We start from the raw sequence: 10,596 nt of genomic DNA, 5'->3' as shown, positions 1-10,596 counted from the left end.
TGACACAATTTTGGAATTCTGCTTGGGTGGGCAGCAGCTCTTCTCTTAGCAGTCGAGGGAGCAGCAGTAGGCATCGACGCTGCAATACAGGCTCCGAAGCTCGCAGAAGAGGAGGAGCAAAACAGGAACAACTGCGTGCCACGAACCAGCAGCGAATGATAACATTGAGACACATTGTTTGTTGTAACATTGACGCCAACCGGCCACAGCCCGCTTGCTCGCCAGTCCGAGCGCCGTGGACGCGACAGACAGCGCGTGCCGGCGGACTCGTCTCGACGCTCACGCCGCGGCGTGCTGTCCGTAGGCGCAGTTCTACTCGTACATGGCACGAGCGCCGTCAGCAAGGGGTGATTTGGTTGTCTTCGGCGGATCGGTCTCTTTCGGCCGCGGGAGCAGGCGCGCGTGGACCGAGTACCTGGACGAGGAGATGAACATCTCCTCGACCGTGTGGGCGCACCCCGCGGTGTTGCCGAACTACTTTCAGAGCTGCATGCGTCGGTACCTACGACCGGACACGGCGAGTGTGCTTATCGAGTTTGAGCCCAACTTGCAGGCTGCCAGTTGTACCAACGCGGTGACCGGGCTCGTGCGCAGCGTGCGCGCTATAGCGCCCTCTGCTTCCATTCTCTTTGTCGGTTGGCCAAGCCTCCGCCTTCCCTTCCGCGCGTGCGAAGCTGCGTTGGAGCGCGATCTGAGACAAGAGAAAGCGGACAAGGTGTTCGCATCGCCGCTCCGGCGGATGGCCAACGCGACTGCTTACTACGCCGACGACACACACCCGAACGACGCCGGAGGGCGGTATCTGGCCCACGCCGTCGCTTCATTCCTTCGGGCGAAAGCGGCCGCTCCGCCGCGAACCGGCTCCGGCGCCGGTACGCCTTCGCCTCCTCTCCCAGCCACCGCCGCGCGGACAGAGGAGGTGTGCGAAGGAGCCGGCGCGCTGAACGCCACTGCGCGTGGGTGGACGCTGGTGGGTCCTTCCGATCACGAGCACTACGAGTCGACCACGATTGGAGCGGCGCTGGACGTGCCGGTCCTTCCCCTTGGGGCATGTGCGGCAGCGACGGTGGAGCTCAGCTACACGCGCAGCTGGAGAACGGCTGGGAGCTTCTGCATATCGTGCAATGGGTGCATGTGCGGACGTCGGCAAGGGCAGTGGGCGCGTGCGGCGCACCCTTTCCCGTGCGTATCCACGCTCTCGGCGACGATCTCAACCCAGACCTTCAAGACCTCCTTCAACGTGCTCACGAACGGGAGCGGCCGGCCTTGCGTCGTGCGGCTCGTGCACAGATCAAACAAGACACGGGTGCACGGGATGTCGGTTCGGCGGTGCGTCAACGGCTTTGATGCGCGGCGCCTGCGGTGGAACACGTCGGGAACCTGCGCGCGCGTATGCGAGGACTAATGAGGCCTTTTCACGAGACACATTAATAGTAGATTACAGGTCGGACATGGCGCTCCTGGACGACGTCTCCTTCTCTTGGGCTTGAATTCCACGAGTTATCGGCTACGATTTTGATGCGAGGCCTGCGACGGGCATTCCAGTCGGATCTCGGATTGAGTACGGGTACGGGGTGGTGCGAAAATCGCTCAATGTCTAATCCGGACGCCGCTCTCCTTCGGGAATGTTCGTAAGAGCTACGGCTCTGCATGTACATGTACATGTCACATACACTCTACACTGTCTCTGACTCTGTTGCCGCGGACACCACGTCACACCGCTCGTTTTTTGTGAACATCTAAAGGCGCGAAAAAGGTACCGTGCAGAGGTGTGAATCTGAATGCGCCGAGTTAAGCCCCACATTTCAGCCGTGTGTAACGGCTGTGTAACGGCCGGATTCAAACACTGGCGCCGCGGAGCGGCGCCGCGATTCTGGTGCGTGGTGGCGGTGCGTTCTGGTGTATGGGCCCGACCCTCTACGCCTCGCCCGACGGTGGGGGGCGGGGCGGGGGGGGCGGGCGTGAGAGGGCCCACTTGACTCCATCGGGATTGCCACCAGCAGGAACAAAGCCGAAAGGGCGGAATCCGAAGGAGTCCCCTTGGTACGGTAGGCGAGGCTGCGGCGCGCACAAAAAGCACAGCCGAAACCGATATTGATGGAGAGCATCGCGATCGTCTTTGCCGGGCAACTCACGGCTGGCATGGGGAAGGTGGGGACGGTGCGCAGCTGTACGCGCGGCACAGGATGTTGTTGCCGCTCGGGGAGCACGCGTCACATCGATCTACGTGCGATGGGCGGGCGACTATGCTCTGCCCGCAAGCCTCTTCACCCAAACAATCGTGATGAAGCCGGCGGTATGCGATTCGCATCCTTGGGCCTGCAACGTGCGCAACATGCTGCATGCAGTCTCTGCAGGCGTTCAGGAGGCCATCCAGTGGGACGCCGACTGGGTTCTCCGCGTGCGGGTCGATCTAATACTCTCGACGTGGGAGTTGCCGCCCGTCCTCGATCCGGGATGCGTCTTCTCGCACGGCAACCCGAGGGCAGCCCGCTCTGTCGCCCCCGCGAACCTGACGGTGATCGACAATGTTCTGTTTGCGACCACCGCGACGGCGACGGCGCTGTACTCCCTTCGATACGACGCGCGTTCGCGAGGGCTGCCTCGGGTGGTGGACCCTCGCCTATACCCGCCAGAGAAGCTGTTTGTGGAGCGGATGCAAGCGTTAGGAGTTCGCCCTTGTCCGCACGCGACGGACCAGTGGCTGGTCCGCCTGCCTGGCGCCGGAGGGGGCAAGAAGCCTCGCTTCTTCGGGTGGCGGAGGTGGTGGACCGATGGCGGCGGGAACACCACCCGTTTCCAGATGTGGCCGGGAAGAAGAGATCCCCCGCGTGAGTTCCCCGCACGGCTGCTGTCAAGGAATGAGCACCGCGGCTCTGCTTGCTCATCGTCTCAACTAGAGCGTGTACCATGAAGGATAGGGTCAGTTTAGGTGCGTGACTACCCATCACTAAGCGCGCCCGTCCATGCGGCAAGTGGACTTGGGTGCATACTTTGGAAAGAGGGTGGCGGCGGCGGAGGAACCGGAGCCGGAGCAAAGCTATAGATAGAAGGTAGACAGCGTCCAATCTAAAATCTGAGGATTCAGGATTGAGGCATCGCTTCAGTGAGGCCAAAGTGAGTTTATGGATGTGTGAGAACGGTACGGGACACGAGGAGTCACGCGGACCGACTCGTCGGCGACTCTGCTGCACGGCGTTTCAGAATTTTTCTCAGCGTGAGCGAGACGTGGAAGAGTGCCACCGTCGGGTAGGAAGGGTCGGCCCGGAGTACCAGAGTAGCCGTCGTGGTCGTGGCGAGCAGCGACGGCCACTCCGGCGCCGCGTCGGCAACATGGGATCATGTCCACCGCCACTTCGCGGTCGCAGCGCTGTTGTCGCCCGAAACGCCGCATGTACCTCTGGCGAGCCAAAGATCGACTCGCATGTCGATTTCGACTTGACGGCAGCATGGAGGCATCACGTCTCCATGCTGCCGTCAAGTCGGAGCCAGTCTGCGGCGACCACAGCGCTTGCAGGAGGTACATGCGAGCTTTTCAGAGTCAAGCGATTGCGCGAAATCCCAGACTGGTGGTTCTCGAGTTCTCGAGGTGGATATCCTTTGGCCGCGTTGGGTAGCGAGGATTGGTGTAACCCGAGCCACGGAGGCGTGTTTTCTGACGGCCGACCGTCAGTGCACGGAGTTGCCCCTTCTCCGACTGCCCCGGCTAGTTCCCGAGGCTCGCCGGGTTTCCCCTACGTCACCCAGGACCTAGCGCGGGTGGGTTGGAGGGGGCTCGCCCCGTTCCTCCCCATCGGGCCGCATGTGCGGCCACGCCTCGCAGATTCGTTTCTCGCGCCTGGTTCAGGCGCGCGGGGCATCCCCCGGGTCGCTCGACCGGTGGATTTTGGGGCGCTGTCTACCCCCTACTGAAGATTGAAGAGGACAGTGTACTTTTTTTGCTTGGGCGGACCTGATGCCGGGGTAGGTAGGGTAGGTCTGGGCCCTCCCGTCGGGTTTTTCCCTCTCTTCAAGCTGGAATTTTCAAAAAAAGAAATTTTCCGCGGAAATCACGATGTCAACCACCCTCCCCAAATGGGTGATCTGATGCTTGTAGGGCTTGAGAGTGGCCTGCCATGTCACAAGAAGGACTGTGGTTGCAGGAGAGTACCACCAACCATCCACTCTAGTTGGTATAGTACCCCAGCTTCACCCATCGAGTGATTTCTTCTTTAGTTTCCCATAAGTAAGGTAGGTAGGTAGGTAGGTAGGTAGGGGCACCGCAGGGGCCGGCCAGGTTTTTGCAGAATTTCAGCATCAGGTCCGCCCAAGCAAAAAAAGTACACACCTGCCCCTACTACGTAGAAACACAATCCAGAGCTAGGTACTGAGACGGTGTATCATTCACTTTACCGTTGCATATCCGGATCTGAGGGGTGGCCCGTCTACCGTCTACCGGTAGACCGGGTAGACGGTAGACCGTTTGGTAGACGAGTCTACCGCAGTCTACCAATGATTTTGTAGCCTGGCGTTTGTGCCCCGTTTGTGCCGCGTCCCGTGCCCCCGAGTTCATTTAATAATACCTACGACCGCAGTCTACCGGTAGACTTGGTAGACCGCGGTAGACTGGTCTACCCCTTTTTCAGCCGCCGAACGGTAGACCGCCGCCGCCGGACGGTAGACCGCCTCGGCCGTTTGAATATGCAGCCTCCAGTTCTCCACTCTGGCGCCACTTTGGCAGACGAGCGCCGGCAGATGCCCTCGCGGCCTGCCGGCGAACGTCCGTCCGGCGAGAACGCGCGATGAAAGTGCGGTCTGCCGCGCGGGCGAAATCTGCCGGTGAGAGAGGCTGTTGAGCGCGGTCGCTGTGAGCTTCACCTCATGCCATTTCCGTGCGAGGCGCGCTCCGTGTCTTTTATGAGATCAAATGAACGTCTTTACACACTCATCGGGCGGAACCGCTCACTGCAGAGCGCCGCCCTCTCGCGGCTCTCGAGAGCGAGTTTTCGCCAGACAGCCACACGTCCATTATGGCGCGCGTTCTCGCCGGACGGACGTTCGCCGGCAGGCCGCGAGGGCATCTGCCGGCGCTCGTCTGCCAAAGTGGCGCCAGAGTGGAGAACTGGAGGCTGCATATTCAAACGGCCGAGGCGGTCTACCGTCCGGCGGCGGCGGTCTACCGTTCGGCGGCTGAAAAAGGGGTACTCGCAGAGTGTGGGTAAACGAAAGTACCGTGTTCGGTACTATCAAGAAAGACACCGAAAAAAGTCGACGCGGCAGTCCACGACGAGCCAGCCTGCTGCCGGCTCGCACGGCAGCCTCTTCCTATGGACCAGCCTCGACTTCCATACAGTCAACATTTTGTCGCTGCGTGCTCGTGGTGAGCTGTGGCGGCGGTCGAAGTTCGCCCAGATTCGGTGACGAGCGCCGGACGATAGTACCGCCTCTGTTCGCCCTGTGCATGTCAGGCCAGGCTGCAGCAGGGCACTACCAACGTGCTGCCCTGTTGCAGCCTGACTTTGCCCACTGTGCACAGTCGCCAGAGCACCACCACCGCCCGGCATCGTGTCACGGCGAGCTCCTTCTGCGCCCGCTCGCGAGGCTCTCGCGCTGGCACACTTTGGCCATCTGCTGCTCGCGTTCGGCGAGCTCTTCTCCGCACTCCTGCCACGGTGCCGTCACCACACACCTTCTGGCTGGCCTGAGCCGCGCGGGGTCGCCAGCGGGGGCAACGCGTCGACCTCTCTCTCTGGTGCACCACGGGCCGCAACGGCCTGCGAGCAGCGTGCGCGAGGAGGCAGTGTGCCGGCACAGTCGAGCCGGAGCATCGGGTTCTTGATGCTTCTGGGGTCAAGTTTGACCTTATGTGGTATAATATGCAACAATAATGCTATGCTCTCACCCAGCCTTTTGAGATATGATCCCTCAAAGTCGAATTTTCGTTTACTGGTGACCATAGTACCGTTTGTCTTGTTTGCGTTTCTTCAAACGAATCCTTTAAAGTCTCGACAATCACTCAGCTGCTTATGTGGCACCGCAGAGGCTCCCTTGGGGATGCCTGAGGCCACCCCAACCACACACTAAGCCGTACGTAGACGAATTGGGCGCTACTTTTTTCGTTTACCCACATTATGCGCGGAGTAGACCAGTCTACCGCGGTCTACCAAGTCTACCGGTAGACTGCGGTCGTAGGTTCATTACGGTCTACCGGTAGACTCGTCTACCAAACGGTCTACCGTCTACCCCAGTCTACCCCAGTCTACCGGTAGACGGTAGACGGGCCACCCCTCAGATCCGGATATGCAACGGTGGCATAAAGTGAATGATACACCGTCGCAAAACTGCATTGGGTCTCGAGTTACACCGTCGCAGGTACCCATAGCCCCACCACCTCGTGTGTGTGGAGAAGTTTACCTTACCTTACCTTACCATACGTAAAGGGTGTGGATGCTGGGTTGACCGAAATCGGGGGACGCGACCCACTTCGCCACAGACGGTCCCGCGCCTCGCCGCTATGACCGCTGCACGGCCCGTACCGTCCGCTGTGCAGCGGTCTTTGTCCGGAGTGAATACTACAACGCGCTCGTCGGTGACGGTGTCCCCCGATTTCGCCGCGCTCCGGCACCGCTCCGGGACGCACGCCGGCGAAGCACGTCAAGCTGCTGTACGGCCCCGGAATCGCCTCCCCTCGCTTAGCTAGACTGAGAGTTATTGTGCACATGGTTAGTCTCTACAATATACTCACTGACACCCCCCCCTCCCAGAGCTCGTCCCGGTCCGCCACGGCCATCCTCGGCCTCCGGAGGGCCCCCGGCCGAGGCGCGGTGCGGCGGCGTCACAAATCCGACGGCAGAGCACCGGGACGCGGTCGGGCGATCTGAGGTCCAGTGAGGCGTATGCATTGCCCATCCAGGGCTATCACATGGACCTATCAACAGGCGCCTGCGGCGGAGCAGGAGGGCCCGGCGCACAACCCCCTGGTCAACTCACCCTCCACACCCCGTACGGTAAGTAAGACACCGTGTCGATATGTGTAAAAGCTAGCCCCGTTCGTCACGTTTTATGGTGAACAGCGGCGAAACAGCGCAATGCTCGCAGTGACGCACCCCGTTACCTCCAGCCGGGCCCGCGCTTGCCCTTGGTCTTGACGCGGCCGGTCGAGCCGCCGTCCCACTCCTCCTTCTTCTCCCACTTGCTCTCCTGCTTCGGGTTCCCCTTGACATAGACCGCCTCGCCGTCGCGGTACATCGTCCGGTTGCCCCCAACCGCCTCCTTGCGGCTCTGCGCGTACGGCAGCCGCGGCGGCTCGAGCGGCGGAGGCGCCCCGCCCTCCGCGTCAAAATCGCGCTGCGCGTCGTACCGCCCGAGCACGCGACGGCGGTCCACCTTGCGCTGCCGCTGCTGCTGCGCGGCGGCGGCCACCTCCAGCTGCGCCGCGCGCTGCTGCTCAGCCCGCATCTCCTCCTCGAGCGTCTCGAGGCTGCCGCCGAGCAGGACCTCTATCGCCGCCTGCACGTCGCCTCCCTCGCACCGCAGAACGTGCCTCGCCAGCGCCGCGCTGGCGGCCGGCACAACCTCGAGCAGCGTCAGCTCGGCCGTGCTCGGCGTCGGCGGCGCCAGCGGCGCCGTGAGGGAGCGGCCGCCCGTGCTCGGGCTAGCACCGCTGGCGCAGCAGCTGCGGCCGCTGTTGCGGCCGCTGCTGCGGCCGCTGCTGCGGCCGGAGCCGCTGCCGCCGCCACCGCTGCTGCTGCAGCTGCTGACGTCGCCACCGTGTCCGCCTCTGCCGCCATTTTCGCCACAACATGCCGTGGATGTCCTCTCAACACGGCCCGAAGCAGGCGCAGCCGTTGCTGACTGTTCGCGCAGGCAGCGAAGCTCTGCTCGCATGTCCTCTGACCCCTCGGTGCCGATGCCATGAGCGGCGAGGAGATCCACGATGCCGTCGAGGTCCGAGTCGCTTTCGGCGTCCTCAGCGACAGAGCGGACGTAGGCCTCGACGTCCTCGTCGAGGGAGGTGAACCAGGGGCACGCACGGCCGGTCATGGAGAGTTCGACTTGTCGAGGAACGCCGATTGGGCGCAAGGTTTGAAGAAATCGCGGCATTGCTTATCTTCGCCGCGGCTTTATAGCTGCACACACCAACGAGACACGCACACCAACAGCGTGACAATTTGCATGACTGCCGCGCGAGTCGGGACCGTCGTCGTCGACGGCGAGGTCGTGCCGCACAACTTGGAGCTCCAGCAGCCAGACCTGCGAGCCGCGGCCGGAGCGCCGGCAGCTCGAGAGGTTTTTGTGCGGAAGGCGTGTCCTGCCGGCCGACCGGCCGCAGCCATCACCTGCTCCTTTGGGATCGTCGCCGCTGCTCTCGCGTACACGCTCTTCTACCTGATTGCTGCGCCGCCGCCGCTGCCCGTGGCAGCGCCGCTCCCGTCGGCAGACAGGGTGCTGACGCGGGTCGTGCACGGCTCGTGCTCGAAGCAGACGCTGCCGCAGCCCTTCTGGCGCACCGTGGGGTCGCTCGCGCCCGACCTCTTCGTTTACAACGGCGACATCGTGTACGGCGACTGCGCCGACGTCGCGCGGCCGCACGAGGCGTGGAGCGAGCCGGCGTGCGAGGAGCTGCGCACTGCGTGGGCGGACCTGTTCGCCCACGAGGAGTTTACGAGCGCGCGGGCGGTGACGCCGGTGATCGGCATGCCGGACGACCACGACTACGGGCTCAACGACTGCGGCGCGTCGAACCCGTACAAGCAGACCGCCAAGGATCTCTTCCTCGAGCGGTTCGGCGCGGCGGAGGACGACCCGCGGCGCTCGCGGGGCGGGCTTTACACGTCGCACGCCTTCGGAGCGGCGCCCAACCGGACGCAGGTCATTTTGCTCGACACGCGCTGGTTCCGCTCCGAGCTCAAGCGCGACAGCGGCGCGGCGCACGGGCGGTACGCGCCCTACACGGAGGCGGAGGCGGAGGCGGGGCGGCTCACCATGCTTGGCGAGGAGCAGTGGGCTTGGCTCGAGGCGCGGCTGCGGGAGCCTGCGGATCTGCGGCTCGTGTTCTCGACGGTGCAGGTGCTCTCGACGGCGCACGGCTGGGAGCGGTGGGGACTGATCCCCACGGAGGTGCGCCGGCTGCGCCGGCTGATCCGCTCCTCTGCCGCGCGCGGCGTCGTCTTTCTTTCCGGGGACCGGCACGTGGGAGGCGTATACGTGCAGCCGGCCGCGGCGGGCCTCAACCCGTACCCTCTCTACGAGGCGACGGCGTCCTCCCTCACCCACACCGTCCCGCCCTCCCTCGCCACGGGCGACGAGCCTCCGCACGAGCCGGACGCCGACCTCTCCTCTTCGGCCCGGCGGCTCGGCGCGCTTCTCCACCTGAACCATGTCGGCAGCGTCGACGTGGACTGGGAGGCCCGCGCCGTCACGCTGCGCCTCATCACTGACGACACGTGCGCCTCCCACGCACGCACGCACGCACGCACGCACGCACGCACGCACGCACGCACGCACGCACACACGCACGCACGCACGCACACACACACACACACACGCACGCACGCACGCACGCACGCACGCACGCACACCCACGCGCATTGGGCCTTGCACTCTAACTGCCGTGGGGCTCCTGTCGTCTAGACGTGGAGTCGCGAGGGATGCCCAGCCTCTTCCCCCACCGCCTTGCGTGTGTGGAGAAGCTCACCTTGCCTTGCCTCCTGCAGGTGCGCTGCGCCGGCGTGGGAGGGCTGCCAGCAGGGGGGCAGCACCGCCGGCGCAACGGAACGGTCGGTGACGCTGCGACTCGACGTCGACCTCGCACCCCCGCCCGAGTGCGGCCGCCCGTGCGCCACGCCGCTCAACCCGGCGGCGACGTGCGCCGCTTTCGAGGGCCTCTTCTCCTGCGCCGGCAGCAGCGAGCTGCTCGGCTGCAACTGCACGGGCTGCTGCGCCGGCGAGGGGGAGCTGTAGGGTTGCGTGGGGCCGTGAGTGATGCAGTGCAGAGGGGCAGAGTTTGCGCTCACGCGCGGGCGGCGGGTGGGAGGTGTCCGACGGCTGGTCTCTTCGGCTGTTGTTGACTGTTGTGACTGTTGTGCATTGAACAAGAGAGCAGAGGGGTTTGTCGTGCTGCGTGGCCCCTGTGGCTGTGCATCTCTCAGCGAGACCACGCGCGCTACACGGCTCTATGCAGTGTGTGCGCGCGCGTTCGAGTTGTGAGCTTGTGTGTTGTGACAGGTCACATGCCTCTCATGCGTGATAGTTACGTTATATGTATATGTACGTGTGTACCGCCGAGAGCGCGAACCGCGCACAAGCGGCAAGGCCAAGCGGGCCAAGGCACTTGCGGAGCACTTGGAGTGCAGTCGGTAGCCTCACATCCAGGGCCGGGGAAGGCGGTGTGTGCGGATATATGAGAGATTTTTGAAAACCTCAAGCTCAACAAGAAATCACGACTTTCACAGAGTGATTTTTGGTATATGCTATATCTCGCACGAGCTCGCGAACTATCGTACGTGTCTATCAATGCCCTATATCTCCCTACGCCCCACGGCCGATGAAGAAGGAGTCGGCCACCCGCTCGCACCTCTCCTTCTCGCCGCCCTCCCACTTGGTCGCGCCCCCCGA

At 63.4% G+C, this 10,596-nt stretch overlaps 4 protein-coding genes across 4 annotated transcripts; 2 read left to right on the top strand and 2 right to left on the bottom strand.

Moving 5' to 3' along the window:
- Positions 1 to 322: 322 nt before the first annotated feature.
- EMIHUDRAFT_249441 (hypothetical protein) lies at positions 323 to 1,405 on the top strand (the record flags this gene model as incomplete). The annotated part of the gene is made up of 1 exon (XM_005759994.1): positions 323 to 1,405. The coding sequence occupies one exon, from the start codon at positions 323 to 325 to the stop codon at positions 1,403 to 1,405; it is 1,083 nt and encodes a 360-aa protein (XP_005760051.1).
- A 271-nt stretch (positions 1,406 to 1,676) lies between these two features.
- On the bottom strand, positions 1,677 to 2,144 carry EMIHUDRAFT_249440 (hypothetical protein; the record flags this gene model as incomplete). The annotated part of the gene is made up of 2 exons (XM_005759993.1): positions 1,677 to 1,739; positions 1,998 to 2,144. The coding sequence occupies 2 exons, from the start codon at positions 2,142 to 2,144 to the stop codon at positions 1,677 to 1,679; spliced, it is 210 nt and encodes a 69-aa protein (XP_005760050.1).
- A 2,431-nt stretch (positions 2,145 to 4,575) lies between these two features.
- Positions 4,576 to 5,114, bottom strand: EMIHUDRAFT_249437 (hypothetical protein; the record flags this gene model as incomplete). The annotated part of the gene is made up of 2 exons (XM_005759992.1): positions 4,576 to 4,747; positions 4,939 to 5,114. 2 exons carry the CDS (start codon positions 5,112 to 5,114, stop codon positions 4,576 to 4,578), a joined length of 348 nt encoding a protein of 115 aa, XP_005760049.1.
- Positions 5,115 to 8,154: 3,040 nt separating this feature from the next.
- EMIHUDRAFT_249435 (hypothetical protein) lies at positions 8,155 to 9,942 on the top strand (the record flags this gene model as incomplete). Its single annotated transcript, XM_005759991.1, has 2 exons — positions 8,155 to 9,425; positions 9,696 to 9,942. 2 exons carry the CDS (start codon positions 8,155 to 8,157, stop codon positions 9,940 to 9,942), a joined length of 1,518 nt encoding a protein of 505 aa, XP_005760048.1.
- Positions 9,943 to 10,596: the final 654 nt, after the last annotated feature.

Source organism: Emiliania huxleyi (assembly GCF_000372725.1).
Source record: "Emiliania huxleyi CCMP1516 unplaced genomic scaffold EMIHUscaffold_780, whole genome shotgun sequence".
NCBI classification, from domain to species: Eukaryota; Haptophyta; order Isochrysidales; family Noelaerhabdaceae; genus Emiliania; species Emiliania huxleyi.
This window is presented reverse-complemented; position numbering and strand designations above follow the sequence as displayed.